A 17,405-nucleotide genomic window follows, 5' to 3' on the forward strand; every position below is an offset into this window, starting at 1 on the left:
CCCCCCCCGCCCCCCAGAAGTTTGTAGCTGACACTTTGAAACAGCCTGTTAGCTTTCTTTTATGTCTCCTGTACAAGGCACATATTTGTTGTCTGGGCCTTACTGACCTCATTATTTCATACAGCCTGATTAACCAGTGAGTTCATTACAACAGTTGAGTAAATAAGTCGGTGTGGTGCTCAGATCTCACGGCACTTACTTCTCCTTGGCCCGCCTCTTCTCCTCCAGGTGCCGGTGAGCCTCCAGACGAGATTCGGGGGTGAAGCTGCACGGTGTGTGCCAGAACTCGTGCTCCCTTTGCTCCTCCTCCGGGTTCTTTGGGTTCTCGTTCAACTCCTGGTTCTCCTTATTCTTCTCTGACTCTGGACTGCTGAAACCAGAAGGTCTTAGGTCATCACTGAGTTTGTAAAGACAGTTTAAAGACTCTTCGCCTGAACTCATCAGGGTGACCTGTAAGTGTTGCTATGAATCACGTGAAGATTCCATAAGAGTAATTTTGCTGTGGCTGCACACTGACAGTAAAGGTCCTGGATCTTGACTCCTTATAGTTTTAGAAAAAATTTAAGATGTTATCATCACTTATTGTTACTTTTCACGCCCTCTATCGCAGTTAGCAACACCTCTGACCGCCTAGAGCGCCTCTACATACGTGACATCCTCGTCAGAGGTCTTTAGTCCGCCTCAGGGACCAGGAAACTAAAGGAGACACAGTGTTTGCAGTCTGAGCCTCAAAAATCAGCAACAGCTTCCTTGAAATCACGTTTTCTGGATTTCACTTTCACATATTTTACTTCCAAAACAAATCTCTAAGTGTAAAGCAGATATGAGAGTGACTCATCATAAGCCAAATCTAGTCCACACAGCAAACATATTTGTCCCTTTTTTCCCTCTTCCTCCTGATTTTAGCAGTTTCACTTACTTGAATATTCTGCTGTTTGAGAGCAGATTTGTTCAACATACTCATGCGTATTAACAAGGACGTTAATAAAAAGTGAAATCTTGTCTCACTGCAGTTTGGAATGGCAGCATCTCAGAAACTTTCTGTACGAGATAACGATTTATCTTCTCACTCACGCTGTGTTGTTGATGTCGGTGTACCAGCGGCCATCAAAGCCTGGTTTCCTCTCCTTCTTTTCCTCCTCAACTCCTGCTTCCTTCCTCCTCGCCTCCTCTTTCTCCTCAGCTCTCCTCCTCAGGTATTCCTGCTCCTGCTCAGCGACGCGCCTCCTCGCCTCCTCCAGACCCTGCGAGGCTCGGATCCGTTCTGACCGGCTGATTTCTGTCCCGTCCAGACTCTGAGGACACAGAGCGAGAGCTGGGACTCAAACTCTGAACCTCCATCAGGGTTTAAGCTCACAGCCTGACGACCAAACTGCTTTCAGTGGTCTTTAAACGACTGTCACACATTTTTCTCCTGGAGCTTCACTGGCTGTTGCTTTCACTGAAGTGTTCTCAGCTCTGACCTTTTAACATCCGACTAACTGAATCCCTGCAGACACTTTTTCATCAAATACTTTGTCATCAGAATCTTCCAGACGGAGCTCAGCTGCCTCAATCATAAGTAAAAAATAAGTAAACCCAAACAAATAACCGCAGCCTCCACCTCTCTGGATGTAGATGAGGATCCACCTCAGACGTTACCTTGAGCTGAGGCAGTGCAGCCACCACAAACTGCCTGTAGCCCTCGAACTGCGTGCAGGGATTCCCCACCAGAAACAGCTCTCGGAGGTGGATGTTGTGTCTCAGGGACTCCACGCTGCTCAGGCGGCCCACGAAGTTCACCGTCAGGTCCAGTTTCTGCAGGCTCTCACAGCCTGATGAGCGGGAAGTGGAAACAGAAAGGCGACATGTTTACATGTTTACAGGCAGAAAAACAAGCGCTGAATTAAAGCCCGTACATACGCTATGCACTGACCTTCAAGGTTTTCAATGACTTCAATGTTGTTCAAGGCCAGATTCAAGTACTCCAGCTTCTTCAGTCGGCCAACATTTTCTAAACAAACAAAAACACAAAATCACAAAGTTCCTGTAGAGGCAGCTGATGACTTTTGAGAACAAAAGCATCTGTGTGAATGTTTTCCTTGGTAAGAGGATGTGACAACACATCTAACATCTGACTGATGTCAGCTAAACTCAGCCCAAGTAGTAGTGGCCCAAACATAAATACCACAGCTGTTCTCAAGACCTCACTTTCATAATAACTGGTGATATTTCAGTAAATAGACCAAGCCAACACTAAAATGCAGTCATTTCTTTCTTCAAAGGGTTCTACCCACACTGAGGCCAGTCTCACCGATCCTGGGGATGAGGTTGTTCTGCAGGTAGAGGATCCTCAGCTCCTTGCACCACCTGTCGAGGTGTTCGATCCTCTCGATGTCCTGCTGATGCAGAGAAACTTCCTCCAGTGAGAAGATCTCACACTCATTGTGCTCGGCGCGCCGGCGGATCAAATCCTCTGTGACTGAAACAGATTTTCCTTTGAACTTCACCTGAACCCATTTCTAATAAAAACGTCTTCTCAGCAGGTCAGCAGGAGTTGGGGAGAATCAATGCTGCAGCCTGGTTTAACCTGCTTCACTCAATCTCTAATCACAAATTATTCAATCAATACTAATTTATAGTAGATGCTAATTAGAAAAATAAAACTAAATAGTCATGTGTGTTGTTAAACATGGTTTTAAGTCGGTTAAAAACAGGATCCTGATGACCTGAAATAGTCAGTTTTTTTTAATAATTAGGATGTCTTTACTTTCATGGCCAAAAAAGTGTTCAAAGCTTAAATGTACAAAAACAGAATTCTGTTTTCATAAATTCAAGTTGAGTTAAAGCGTGCCTGTTAAGTCACGTGACTTAAAGTACTTTTTAAAACACGAAAACTCAGAGCAATCCTGTCCCACATAAATAAACTTCTTATTTTTAGCACCATAAAATAACACTAGATTTAATTTAGCAATGTAGCCAAAGTAAAGAGGAGTTTGGGGCTTTTCATATAAAATCTGGAAAGAAAAATCCACTGATTTTTGTATAATAAATTTATTCAAAGATTTAACTTCGAGTTATGGATATTTAACGATTGACAGGCCCTTAGAGTACATAAGAGTGGGCTGAAATTTGGGCCTTTTTCATTTAAAAAAAAAATCTAAATTTTTTTTAGATTCATCAGAAACTTTCAGGGTTAAAAAAACACATTTAAGCTGCAACCAAATCAACTTTAAACCCAGTATTACAATCTTGATACCTGCTCTAGTTCCCTGTAAACATACACCTGTGATGTTTGAGAAACCCAGAACATAATTAAAAAACTCACTTTCATTCTGAAATATATTTCTAGTATCCTTTAAGTGTCTTCAAACTATCACGGTATACAAATACTCGAACTGCTGACAGACATATGAATATATATTTTGAATCATTCAGAGAACTGAACTGTTTTTACTAACACAGACTAACACTGGAAATACTAAATACGTTTTCTGACAACATGCTAACTTGAATTTCACCGCCATGACCGTCCCGTGAGTTCATACCGGGCACAAACCGGTTCAAAGCGGGTTTAAAACAACAAAAGTTCACGGACAGGCCACAAAATCGGTTATACTGTCAGTTATGAACATTGAAACAACAAATGGTGTATTTTTGCCTCTATTTCTTTCACTTACTGTAAACCATCGTCCTATCTGTGGCCAACCGTTGCCATGGAAACCAAACAGCAGCTGCTGCGTTCGAGTGCTGTGGTAAAATGCACCACTCCAAACGGACTACAAATGAAGTTACATTGTTGACGGTGCTTTTTGAAATTGCCCTATGCTGACTTTAAGACTGTCACGACAGAGGCGCGGATATTCACGAATAGGAATGCTGAGATCTTTTCGGATGTGTGCTGCTGTTTAACTTTGAAGTGTGGTTACTTTAATTATCCGAAGAGGCATTTTGCTAGGCTCTTCGACTGTAACTAAAAAAAAAACCGTGTTGTTAATTACTTACTTGGGTAAAGTAAGGCTGTGATGATTTACAGCACTATGTTCAACTTCAGTTGATATCTAACCGTAGTACAAAGACATATGTATATTGTTAAAACTGGAACAGTTAAAATATTTAAAGACACAAATATACATTAAGTATATTTAAATAAAAAGATTATCTAAAAATACGAAAAGGAATCCAACAATTGTATCAAAGGTAATATATTTAAGCGGAAATTGGTATTTATAATGTATACTTGAACCTAGCGAGGCTAGATCTTGATCTTTTATTTTGAAAGTTCTGGCGGAAGTTGCTAAAGAGACTACGGATCCACTCCAAACAAAAACGGTCGGTGCTCCGCAGCATCCATCCTATTTTTCACCGGGTTTGAAAAAACCCCAAAACCCTTTCTTAGCGTGAAAACGGGCGGGCCGTCGCTCCTCTGCTGAGTCCACAGTGTTTGTTAATGTCGATTTAATTCGCGGTTCGGCGGCTGGTGTCGTTTCTCGGTGGCTGAACATGACGAGCTATACGGGGTTTCACTCTCAGCTGACGTCCATCATGGAGGCGCTGACCAAAGCAGCGGTGGCGGAGATCTGCGAGCTGGTGGACGACAGCTACGCGGTGCTGCGGCTGGAGATCACCCGCAGTCACAAGGAGAACGAGGCGCTGCGGAGGAAACTGGAGCTCATTGAGTCCATCATCGCCCGGGGTCACCGGGGCAGCGCCGCCGTGCTGGAGGAGGAGGAGGAGGGCTGCGAGAGGCTGCTGGATTTCACCCCGGGTGAGTTTTCAGGCTTTCGGTCATCTGCAGGTCAGTGACCCCGGTGATGTTTTGAGCGCGAGACTTCCGTTGTTTAGGCTCACAGCGCGTTTCAGAGCGACGTGAACCAAGCTCCATTGAAAAACAGTTTAAAAGGCGTTTTTTTTCACTGCCCTGTCGAAGATTCAGACACTTTTGTCTCCGCATGATATTTTCCAATAGTCATGTATGAATTCGGCTTATGAATCAAAGTACGGACTGCACTCAGTGTACACTTTATTCGGGTGTTTTCACTGTAAACCAAGCACTGGTAATGCGTTTACCAGTCCCACTTTGAATGAACCAAACTTTCCAGCTGCTTCCATCAGCCGAAATAAAGAGATGGTATAAAGACGCAGAAAATACGAGTCATAACTAGAAAAACAGAAAAGATCTTGAGATTTAAAGGTGGATTTCATTAAACGACTTTATTTTTAACACTACCAAAATGACTGACTTTGATATTTGGGGGGCTAAGGTGGGAGTTGGCAGCTGCTGTTTGACGATTCAACCAGCAGCTGACCAGTTATAAACCCATTATAAACCCAGAATAAAACCAGTTAAACCTAGTATGAAACCTGTATAAACAGTTATAAAGCCTTATAAAACCAATTAGACCAGTATAGAACCAGTTATAAACCAGTAAAAAAGATGTTATAAAAACAGTGTGAAATATGTTTGTTCACTTTTTTACTGTATTTTTTTCAGTTATTGACCTCTTTTATTTCATCTTTTATTTAATTGAGCTTCTTTTTGTTATTATTTTGTCATATTTGTGATTTATTGATCTTTTCCACTGTTGTTTAACATTTTAGCTGCTTTGTTAGAAGAAGTTTCCAGCTCCTGGGATAAATAAAGAATATTTCATCATATTAAATAAATAACTACAGAGCCGCTGTCTCATTCAAATCCCTTAAAAAGATTAATTAAGTTTAAGTTCTGTGCATGTGCAATATTTGGTCTGAAAGATGCAGCATTCAATCACAGTCATGTGACTTTAAAACCTTTAAAGTTTTAAATTCCTCACAGTTTTAAAATCCGCACAAAACGGAGACAGGAGTGCATCCTGTGTTTTGTGTTTCTCGGTCTCCTGACTCACTTAAAGACCTTTTTTTGTGTTTGTGGCATTTTTTTAAATTCTCTCAGATCATGCCTCGCCCGCTGGAGTCAGCGCCAAACAGCCGAAGGCGTCAAACCTCAGACGATGTGGACGTGTCGCGGTGCTGGAGGTGACAGCGGAGGCGAGTCCTGCAAACGCAGAGGTGAGATTTCCCACCACATCAGCTCTGAGCAGACCCGATCACAGTCAAATAACGATGTGATGTTAATGTGCAACACGAGGAGGGGCTTCCTTTTTAATTTTCAGAAACGTTTTTGCCTCGTAGTGTCGTTTTTTAATCAAATTAGAATTAAAATCTTAGCAGCAAGCTCAGTGAAGCTTTCTGTTTCCCTCTGAATGATTTGAAAACACACGGCTGAACTAAATGACGTCAGCTCCACGTTTGATCAGCTGCACTAAAGTTTTCCTCTAAAATAAATAATCCAAAAAATAATGAAAAGGTCTAAAGTGTAATAAAGTTTGCACAGATTTTGATAAAAAGATGAAAATGGAATGAGTTTGGATATTTAGAGAAAAACTTTTTTTCATGAATGTGAAAAGTCGCTAAAAAGCTTTCATCGTAATCAGGCCACACTTAGCAGGTCTCCCTGAATCAGAGGAAGCAGACCGAGGACGAGGAAACAACGTCTCCCTGAGACATCAAAGACAAAACAGCAGGAAGAACATCTGCGGACAGAAGGCCGGTTTTCTGCACAGCGCTGACTTTTTTCCTCTAAACAGCAGAAGATGTGTCACTGTCACAAACATTTACTACAGCTCTGCTTTTTCTAACTGTCAGGACGGTTCGACAGCAGCTGCAGAGGAGACAAACGAACAGAATGTTGTTCTGATAAAAGAGGAAACACCAAAAGAGGAAGCTGAATCTGACCTCGCTACAACAGATGAGCTGCTTATCAGTGAGGACGGTGAGCAAGCCAGCAAAATGTATTTAATTCCAGGTGGAGGCACAGAGACACTGTGTGGATGTTAAGTGTGTCTATTGATTTAGTTTAATTGCATTATTATTTAAGAGCAACAATCACAGAGCTCCTTCTTTAAAAATGCTAAAACTCACGTGTTAAATCCTTACAGTAAAAAAAAATAAATCAATAAGTGAATATTTTAAACTAGCAGCAAAGTTCCACCAAATAAAAGCAGCAGAAACAAAATCAGATCAAACCAACTGCAGTCCAGTCAATTTAAACTTTCAAAATAAGAGCGAGGGGACAGGCCAGCAGTAAATGGATGGGATTTTTTTCCTCTGATGGATGAAAAATAAAATTGTAATTATTTTTTCTTTTATTTTTCAAGACTTCGTTTATGTATTTATTTTACCTCAAGGATAAAATATACTTTATTTATCCTAAAGTTGGGGAATTCCTGTTTTACAGCTGAAAAAAATTAAACACAAGTAGATTAAATAAATTCTAAATTTAAAAATGATCAGAAAATGAAATAAATTAAATAATTAGAAATGTAAATATGCGTATTAAGTAACAGCCACAGACTGTATAGAACACGGGTCAGCAACCTTTAACACCCAAAGAGCCATTTGGACCCGATTTCCACCCAAACGGAAACTCTGGGAGCCGCAAATACTTTGTGACATCTAAAATGAAGATAACACTGTATATACTGTTTTTTACCTTTGTGCTTTGTGTGAACAACTAAGGTGTGCTGCTTATGAAATCCATGAAGTGCTACAGAGAAAATTACATGTTATTTATGTAATTAATACATTTTGAACTCTTAAAGAAATATAACAAAAGGAAAGCTGAACTAAAATGATCCAGCAAACAAAGACTGTTGTGAGCCGCTATCCTCATACCTTGGCCTGACTTTTAAAAAATAATTGGAAAAAAAGTAAAATAGATATTTGCAAAATTCTGCCTAAATATGTATTTTACCTGGTTAATGTGTGCGGCGGGGCGTGGTCTGCAGCGCCGCTGCAGGGGAGGCGGACGCACCTGAGCGGCACCCGCAATCACGCCTCGCCGCCTTAACGTCTCTGCTGTTGTGTTGGTGTGTGTCGGGCTGTGAGCTGCAAAGCTGCAGCCGTCTGTGTGCGTACAGCAACCGTGTGTGTAAAGTGGTCAATAAAGAGATGCTGAAAAGCCTGTTCATGCAAACATCGTCGGGTCTGCCGTGATATGTTTACAATGGGACTTCTGCTCCTGAACCTCTGCGCACAGCGTCTGCAGATCAGGGCTGTACGAAGTCACTTTCATCTTTACAGGACTGTAAGCTGTCGTCTGTGAGGCGTAAGCGGTGTTTGTTTGTAACATAGTTCACGGTGGAGCTGCTCACATAATGTGGATCCAAGATCCATAATTGGCCTGCCTGGGGTTGAAAGTCTCGATAAATGCACGGCGTTTCGGTGGGTACACCGGCTTCCGCGAGTGTGACGCTTATTTTGAGCGATGAAAAAATAATAGAATATAATTTTATTTTTATATTTCAAGATCACAATAATCTTCCAATTTAGAACTACAAGTTAACAAAGAACTAACATAAATAAAACACACTTCAGCTAAATACTTCTAATTTATTTTCCCAAACCACGCGCAGCCGCACTGTAAGGACTAAAGAGCCGCAGGTTGCCGAGCCCTGGTATAGAACATAAAAAATAAGGTCAGTATGGAAGCGCCTTAAACCTGCGTTCTGTCTGAAGGCCACCAGGTGGCGATAGATGTGGTTGCAACAAGATTTCTGGTGCTGTTGAAGAAAACAACTCTGACCTCTGTAAGCATCTTGCAGCTGAGTTTATGTGCTCTCTCATTTTGGCTCATTCTGAATTAAAAAAAAAAAAGTTTTAAAAATCTTGGTCATGTAAATGATCTGTAACCTGTCAGTCACAAGTTATTAGCCAATGAGCATGATTCCACCGTCAGACCCGCCCCTCCTCATCACCTCTTGTTTTTTTGCAGTCAAGCTGAAGCCCTCAGGCTTTAAACTATCTGTGGTAATAATACATGAGAAAGTATAATTTCAAAATAAAAGCATGTGGTAGAGCACGTGCAGGAAAAACAGCTGTTTTTGTTTCTGACACATTAAAAAACAAAATCACGATAAAAGAGGAAGAAGAGATTCCTGACCTGCTCCGTTTGAACTTCAGTTTTCCTCTGTGTGTCTGCAGGGACCGAGGTGCCGACGTCAGAGACGGAGGACAGTGAGCAGGGCGCGTCTCGGTTGAGGATCTCAAACACAACCTGCGCCGACCTTCGGCCGTGGGACCAGAATAATAACGCGGTCTCAGAGCAACTCGCGCATCACAAGTCCCGCAGCACGCCCGGTTCCCCGCGGCCCGCAGGGGGCGTCGAAAGCTGCTCCTCGGACATCGTGTTTGACTTGGCGTCCGAGTTGGAAGACCGCGTTGTGTCTGTGGCTCACAGCAGGAAGTCGTTCCTGCTTGAGTCAGGAGGAAGTCCGGCCTCGCTGCCCGGGACCTCGGAGCTGAAGCGTGGCGTCTCCCTGATTAGTTCACTGCCCTTTGACTCAGAGCTGGATCTGTGCTCATCATGGACCAATCAGGGCCTGCCGAGCATGGTGCCCGTCCCTCACCGGCCGTACCTGAAACCGGACCAGCGTCCCACGCTCATGGACAAACCGTCTGACTTAAATGCCGGCGGTTTCCCTTTGGCGCTGGCGCTTGGTGGCTCCAGGCTGGACGCTCTAGAGCTCAACCGCTACAGCAGGGACCGCCGCTTCGTCTGCAGCTACTGCGGCAAGTGCTTCACGTCCTCCCGGAGTCTGGAGACGCACGTGCGCGTCCACACCGGTGAGCGGCCGTACAGCTGCGCTCAGTGCGGGAAGCGCTTCACACAGTCGGGTCACCTGAAGACGCACCAGAGCGTGCACACCGGGGAGCGGCCGTTCGCCTGCGAGCACTGCGGGAAGAGATTCGCCGGGAAGCAGAACCTGAGGATCCACCAGCAGAAGCACCATCAAGGCAAGCAGGTGGTCGCGGCCTTTTAACCTGGTTACCAGAGAACTCGCTGCTGTTACTCAGTTCTAAGACATTTGATTAGAAACTGATTTTATATCCACTGATCAGCCAAAACATTAAACACTCCTAACAGGCTTCCCTGAATAAACAACATCGTGTGCGGTCGGATTACAGTGGATGTTCAGCTCGCAGCACATTTCTAGAAACGAGAATAATTGTTGCCATCTGACCAGCCTGAAGGTGGAGGAACAACATGGGAGGAGCCAAGCAAAAGAGTAAAAACAAAGGAAACACTGGAGAAACCCTGGAACTGTTCACTGTGGATCAGTCACCGTCAAAATCTAACTTATCCACTTCATACCTGCTTCTTCACTCTGTCATCGTCCACTTCTGTCTGCAAACTCTTCTTAAAGTTCCACAAAACCAACAAAACACTGAGGACCTCCACCCGCTGCACCTGTGGCAGCACGAGCTGGTTCTAATGTCGTGGCTGCTCGGTGAACAGACCTGATCAGTAGCTCTGACTGCTGTTGTCTTTCAGGCCATACCTGTTTGTAACCATCTGCCTCTGTATTAAATGATCCTTCATTTCTTACAAACAAACACGGCCCTGTTTCCAGGTTCCCTTTGATTGTTTTCAAGCTCAAAAACTGAAGAAACCGGCGTTTGGATGGAGCATGTGAATATTCTTTGTTTGGCGTATATCTGGAAATAAAAGTGTGCGCGCTCACATTGATCATTTTCTTTGCTTTGCTCGTGTTTCAGGTGCAAAATCTGAGGGAAGCAAGAAAATTCATATTTTGGACGTGATGGTCATCTGTTAACGACTGTGTTTTAAGGTGGACATAAAAAAGATCCATCAGAGAAAGAACCACAAAAATACAGTTGCTGTTTAGTTCAGTCGATCGATTAGGAATTCTCAGTCTGATCTCATAACTTTATTATACATTATAAACTTATATTGTATAATAATGTGTTAAAATTAGAAAATAATTCAATTTTCAAGTGCTTTGAGGGGTCAGTGAGACTAGAAAAACGTATTATTTCCAGTTATAAAAATATGTATAAAGTATAAATTATAAGAAAATTAAAAGTCAATGTGAGCACAGAAAAGAAGTTCAATTATAAGATGTCAAAATTATGCAAAAAGCATCTGAAATGTGAGAAAAACTTTAAATTCTAGATTCTGAGAACATTAAATATTAGAGAAAAATGTCAAAATTATGACAAGAAAAAAGTTCAGTTTAACATAAAAAACTAAAAACTACAAAGTTGAAATTTTAAGACATTATTTGTCTTAAAATGTCTAAATTATGAAACTTTGTAAAAGATTGTTTTGAAATTGAGAATAAAATAAAGATGATAAAATAATGAGAAAATTCTTTTTTTAAAAAGTGAAAACATAAAAATTCTGTTTTTCAAAATAAGATGTGAGTATTACGTAAAAGCATGATGAGATTAAAAAGTAAATCAAAAGATAGTTTAAAAAATATCATGACATATTTACATTAGATGAAAATGATGAGATGTTAAAAGTGAAGAATTTCACCATTAAAAACGATAAAACCAAAATGAAGCTGAGAAGTGAAACAGTAAATAATGTTAAGAATATTACAAACATTTAATAAAAACATTAAAAAGTCAAAATTGAGATAAATGTAAGTAAAAGGTCAAATAAATCATTTCATTGTGATTTAATTTTGTCTTCATTACTTTAGGAAAACTAAACGATCCTTGATTTACCTGCAGGTTAACACACCTGGAGTTCTGCTTTCTGAGGCGACACCTGGCAGCCAATCAGAGGACAGCGTTTCCTCAGGCAGCGTCTTCTCTTTGTTGTGTGTTTGGAGTCTGAACCGTGCTCTCCGTTCAAACTGACAGCTCCACCGCTCAGCCTGCAGTTTCTAATAAAAACAACCAGAATCTGTCTTTAAATTATTCACACAGTGGCGCACACACACGCCTCAAAGCAGTTCAGCAAAAATATCATTAGTTTTCAAAATGCTTCAAGGATCTGAACAGCAAACAGAATGTCAGTTTGTTTATGTTTACAGTCCTGTTCTATTTATATTGCATTTACTTGAATCTTAATTGGCTTCTATTCTTTCTTATATTTACACAAGTGAAAAATAACAAAATGATAAACAATATAAATACGTCTGTAGGTTCTCAGCCACTGAGGATAGGGTCGACCCAAATACACTCGGAGTCCTGAGCTGTTGAGGTCACCTGAGGAAATGCTTGTCGTGTCCTGAGAGCCGATGTCCTAAGCGACCAATCCCGTTCAGTGATGATGGATCACAGTGGACACTTGACCTCCTTCACTCCTCTCTCAAAGTGCAAAATGTGAACGCTGGCTTCCTCCTTTAAATGCAGCTGTACAGCTGAATCATCAACCTGCGCTCACATCTTGCCTCAGGTGACCTCAGCATGATGGTAGGGTGGACGCTCAACAGGTCACCCTCAGGTAAACCTTGAAGGGCAGGGAACCGACGAGGGGTTAAACACCCGGGAAACACAGCCAGTTATCTTAGAACTGAAGAGGCCTCTTGGATGAAAAGCAGAGTCTTCATGAACATGTCTAAAGACTAAAATATTAATACAAAAGCACAACAAACTAAGGTAATTGAATAAAGTATAAGAAAGAAAGGAATGGTACAATAAATGAAAGATTATTAAAATCCAGCCTCTTCTATTAGATCTTATAGTTTGAGTTCATACATCTTCCAGTTTTACTTTGAATCTTTATATTTATAGTTAGTTATTCTATTTTTATGAGTTTGTGTCAGTGTCATTTTGCATTTTTGTTATTTCAAAAGAATTTTATCTATTTTTTTTAATGTTTTGATGATGATTTTGTCCAATTTACTATCTGATTTTTTAAAAAAGTCTATTATATATTTTCTTTTCCCTACCGACTTAGCTTTACATTATTACAATTACATTGTTATTATTATTACAAATAATGGTTTTATTATTTTATTTAATCTGCACTTTTCATTGTTACCATTATAGACAGTTTTTTCTTATTTATTTAAACCTTTTCACTTGTACTATTTTAACAGCCTGAAAACGCACTTTTTTCCTATTTTTACATTAAACTCTTAGCGCTGTTTAATTACGCATGCTCTGTTCTGTTTTCTTGCCGTTAGGAGTCGCTCACTGACGGTGTTCTTAATGTAGTTCTGTGGATAACAACAGGCTCTTATTCTGAAGGCAGCGGTGTTGTTCCGGAAGTGAAGTGTTGCAGGAACCGTTTTCTCTTTTTTCTCTTGCCGACGGTTGAAAGTCCAAACAGGTTCCGCTCGCGGCACCATTGCGCCCACCTTGCGGCTCCGTGTGGTCCGGTTCGGGTTCGGATTCCGTTGGTTCGTCGGGATGTCCGGTTTAAGCAGCAAAGCTCTCCACGAGCAGCTCTCCGTCATCATGGCCGCGCTGACCAAAGCGGCGGTGGCGGAGATCTGCGAGGTGGTGGATGAAGGCTATGCGGTGCTGCAACTGGAGATCACCCGGAGCCACAAGGAGAACGAGGACCTGAAGAAGAAGCTACACCTCATCGAGTCAATCGTGGTCCGGGGGAGCAGCGGGGGAGGAGGAGGAGGAGGGGAGGCTGCGGATGCGGAGGGACCGGAGGTCTCACCGGCGGCGGAGGCTACGCAGCAGTCGGGAACAACGCAGCAGCAGCGGGAAGGTGACGGACGAGGAGCCGCGGCTGGAGCGGTGCGGGAGGAGGTGAGCACTCCGCCGGTCTGAATCAACCTGAAGCCCGGGAACAGGCCGACATCAGAGAGCAACAATAACAATGATAACAACCGCAGGTTGGAGCCGGAAGTGTAATACAGTCAGCTCACAAAACGGAATAAATAACATTTTGTCTGAATGACATAATTACCTAAGAAATGTCCCGGAAACTTTCTAATAGAAACACGTGTATGTAATCACAAATATATGTATTTGTTATAAACAATAATGACTAATAAAATGAACTGAATCAATCTGCAATCAGTATTCAAAACAATTCAGATGATCGTTTAATTTATTGATATTGTGTGCCAATGCTTAAATATTTAACTCAGTTTTATCTAATCTGACAATAAATGGAAGATATTTACAACGTGTGGCCTTTTTAAATCGCCCAAAATCTGAAAATTCTCTGAAATGAGCCTAATTTATCAAATCTGATAGTTATTAATTACTGCAGTAATAATCAGAAGAGTTTTGGAAATAATTTAAAGTTAAAACTAGTTTAAAAGTTTTCATTTATTTCACTTGAATTAAAACCAAAATGTATAAACCTCGAGTTCATCCTTACAGTTAATCAGTACTTAAAAAGAATCGTTTTCCTCAGATTTAATTTCACTTTTACAAACAGGTTTATGCCATCAAATTTTCTTTTCCAAACAAAAGGAGAAAATGGTCTTATCTCTGCACATGCTCAGTGCAGCCTGATGTGTTTGTTTTGTCATCAGGCCTGAAGCTGGTTTTGTTTTAGAAACCTGAGGGCAGTTTGAGAGAGAGCATGATCGTTAACTGAAGATTTGAGATACTGAAGTTTAAATTAATTTCAATGATAAGTCAGCCAATCAGGAGTCCAGAAACATTTATTCTTCTTTAGTTTGTGTTTCTATAAAAACAATATTTTAATCGTCTCCTTTTAACGTTGTTTTTTGTGTTCTGTGGCGTCTGCAGCTTCCAGAAGTGGTGCTGATTAAAGATGAGGACTCGGACAGCAACGACGTCTTTGAGGAAGGTGAGAAAACGACCTGCAGCAAATCTTTTGTGTGTTTATTAACAATGATTAAGGTTGTGTTCATGCTCCAGAACGATTTAAAACAGAGAGAAAAAAACAGAAACGTCTCTGTAAAATAACTTTCTGCAGAGCTATTTACACCCAAACTTCAAAATTGAATTCCAAAGTAATAAAAAATCTGCTGCACTCGACTCTGAACGCACCACAGGGAACAAACAATCATTAGTAAAGAAACACATCAATAAATTACCAACCATCTCTATTCTAAATAAAAGCTGAGTGTAGTCGTCATGGCTACGGGTTTCTATAATGCTCTATTAGGAAAAAAAGAATTAAGGAGTGACATGTGGTCACTTCACTTCTTTCTTTCCTTTCATTTTCCTGTGTCTCCTTTAAAATGTACGACATGTATCGGTTTACACCATGCACTGCTCTGATATCAGTGTTAGATTAATGAGCTGGATGTGGCACTGTGAGAACGAGGATGGGAGTCTTTCTTTGTAAGTTAAGGCATGAGTGATTTCTTAACTTTCTAAAAATAAAAATGTCATTCTCAGGGAGAAAAATCATTAAATTAGAAAAATAAATAATACTTACAAAAAAATGAAAAACGGCACATCATCAACAACATCAAGAATACTCCGGGCTCATCATCCACAGCTGATATTCATCGAATTTGTCCTGATGAGATTGTTCTCATTCCCAACGTGTAGCATACCGACAATTTGTCCCGAGGTATCACAGGAGCGTTCCTGTGATACGTGTCGGATTGTGGATCCAATCCAACAGAATGAAGCTCCCGGTGGTAACACACGTTCCAGCCGTGTATTCCAGCCCTAAACCTAACCACAACCTTAATCTTGTTAGATGGTTTTTTCTAAAGTGATTCATGATGAGAAAGTTAAAAAAAAGTGTACATGTGTAGATTCATTCCAAACGGTTCTCATGTTTCCGAAAGCGTAACATATTGTTGTATGTTAGGTTTTGGGATGAGAACGTGTTGTTCTGATGCTCAACATTTCACAGCATTGAGTCTTATCATGAAAACTGTAATGATTCTTTCTTTCTTTTATGTAATTTCTTAGGTACTAAGTTAACAGCTGATGGGGTGGCGCCTGCAGCCAGAGAGGGCATCACATCGACTCCCATCAGCCGGCGCACAAAGCGGCGCTGGCGTGAAAGCTTGGAGTCCGAGAATAGGTCATCGTCTGAGCAGCTGGCACAGAAAACATCCGACCTGACAGCAGGGACGCAGAAGACCGTGTCCGTCTACACTCTGGACTCTCCCGATCGTGAGCCGGGGGGTTCCGAGCAGCTTGACGACGAGGTCGAGATGGAACCTGGCGAATCTGCCGGGTCGTACTCGTCACAGATGGACCCCGGCATTCATCTGGTTCAGGAGTGCTCACTGGTTCCTTCGAACGCCAACAGGCCGGTTTATTTTAGCAGCAGCGCTCTGATCGAGTCTCCGTCAAACCAAGCAGACCTCGATCTGACCGTCGACCCAGGGTGGCCCAAACAGTCAAAGGGTCAAATTACTTTTACTGCGTTTCACCAAGACGGAAACACAGATGGCGACGCCTTTGGACTGAAGGTGCTCAGCGTCTCCGGCTCGACCCCCACAGACTGCCAGCTGTCCGAAGCCAGCAGCTCTGCCTTCGAGTACGAAGACGGCGGCGATGTCATGAACTTTGCCCTATACAGGGACCAGGCAGGGCGGCCGCAGCTCTGCAACGAGCAGCCGAGCGCAGGAGGCAGAGGGAAACGTTTCGCGTGCTCCCTCTGCAACAAGACGTACGCCACGTCGCAGAACCTGGAGGTCCACATGCGCATCCACACGGGCGAGAGGCCGTTCAGCTGTGAGCAGTGCGGCAAGAAGTTCACCCAGTCGGCTCACCTGAAGTCGCACCTGAGCGTTCACACGGGCGAGCGGCCGTACGCGTGCAGGCTCTGCTCCCGGAGCTTCATCGTCAAATATAGCCTCAAGTTGCACATGAAGAAGTGTCACCCAAACGTCCCGAGCGACCCCTAAATGCTGGTTTTTACGAACATTTAAAAAACATTTATTTTGTGCTCGAGCTGCATCCATCAGCTAATATGACTATTTTTATAACTTAAATTATTACTTAAATTTATCATCTTTTATTCTTTCACTCTAACATCTCAAAACATAAGAGATCAAATCTGTCCATAGTTTATCTAACGTGCTTCACGTGTCTGTGTCACTCTGTGATTGGCCCACATGTAGTTCAGCCACTGAATCTGATGCATCTTATCTCTAAAAACTGCCTGTAAAAACCAGTTAAGATATTTTTTTTATATCAGCCCTGTTGTCTTTATTTCGGGTGACGTCTCTTGTGCATAAGAAAAAGCCTGGCAGTCGCTACAGACATGAATTGGCCGTGATGGTACTGGGACTGTATATAAAAGATGGACATGGACACTGTGCCATCACTACAGGCTCCGCTTTTTGAAACTAGAAGTGACCATATTTAGATTATAGGGTAGCGTGCAAAGTTATCAGCTAATGCAGAAGTGCCTTAACCTGCATTTTTAAGGTGCCACCAGGGGGCGGTAGCTGCCTGGTCCTGTAGACGTCTGTGTGGAAACGGCCCTGTGACCAGACCTCTGTAAAGACATCCCTAATGACTTATAGGCCCAGTCGCTCATTTTCAATAAACCCTAGTTAGTTTTCTAAATTTGGATCATTCTAAAAATTATCCAGGACACGAGTCTGCTAGACGACTCTATGAACAGGTGAAGTCACGTCAGCTACATCCATCTTGTAACACTGTCCTCGTCCTTAACTTAAAGCCTTAACAGATTTGAAATATTTCACCCCCCC

At 42.0% G+C, this 17,405-nt stretch overlaps 2 protein-coding genes across 2 annotated transcripts in view; one reads left to right on the forward strand and one right to left on the reverse strand.

Moving 5' to 3' along the window:
- The window catches only part of dnaaf11 (dynein axonemal assembly factor 11), a 29,360-nt gene extending 25,619 nt beyond the window's left edge, over positions 1-3,741 (reverse strand). Inside the window, exons 1-6 of the mRNA XM_013914184.1 lie at positions 3,660-3,741; positions 2,294-2,461; positions 1,916-1,993; positions 1,642-1,814; positions 1,075-1,295; positions 200-370 (exon numbers count right to left, since the gene is read on the reverse strand). Coding sequence (XP_013769638.1) covers positions 200-370; positions 1,075-1,295; positions 1,642-1,814; positions 1,916-1,993; positions 2,294-2,461; positions 3,660-3,669 — 821 coding nt within the window. The 5' untranslated portion in view covers positions 3,670-3,741. The remainder of the gene's footprint in view (positions 1-199; positions 371-1,074; positions 1,296-1,641; positions 1,815-1,915; positions 1,994-2,293; positions 2,462-3,659) is intronic.
- A 509-nt stretch (positions 3,742-4,250) lies between these two features.
- The window catches only part of LOC102195644 (uncharacterized), a 19,988-nt gene continuing 6,833 nt past the window's right edge, over positions 4,251-17,405 (forward strand). The window contains exons 1-7 of the mRNA XM_005746331.2: positions 4,251-4,747; positions 5,912-6,027; positions 6,664-6,790; positions 9,001-9,838; positions 13,053-13,542; positions 14,500-14,560; positions 15,646-16,581. Coding sequence (XP_005746388.2) covers positions 4,483-4,747; positions 5,912-6,027; positions 6,664-6,790; positions 9,001-9,838; positions 13,053-13,542; positions 14,500-14,560; positions 15,646-16,581 — 2,833 coding nt within the window. The 5' untranslated portion in view covers positions 4,251-4,482. The remainder of the gene's footprint in view (positions 4,748-5,911; positions 6,028-6,663; positions 6,791-9,000; positions 9,839-13,052; positions 13,543-14,499; positions 14,561-15,645; positions 16,582-17,405) is intronic.

The sequence above is a fragment of the Pundamilia nyererei genome, unplaced genomic scaffold (genome assembly GCF_000239375.1).
Source record: "Pundamilia nyererei isolate P.nyererei 1_Seehausen unplaced genomic scaffold, PunNye1.0 scaffold00177, whole genome shotgun sequence".
Taxonomy (NCBI): Eukaryota; Metazoa; Chordata; class Actinopteri; order Cichliformes; family Cichlidae; genus Pundamilia; species Pundamilia nyererei.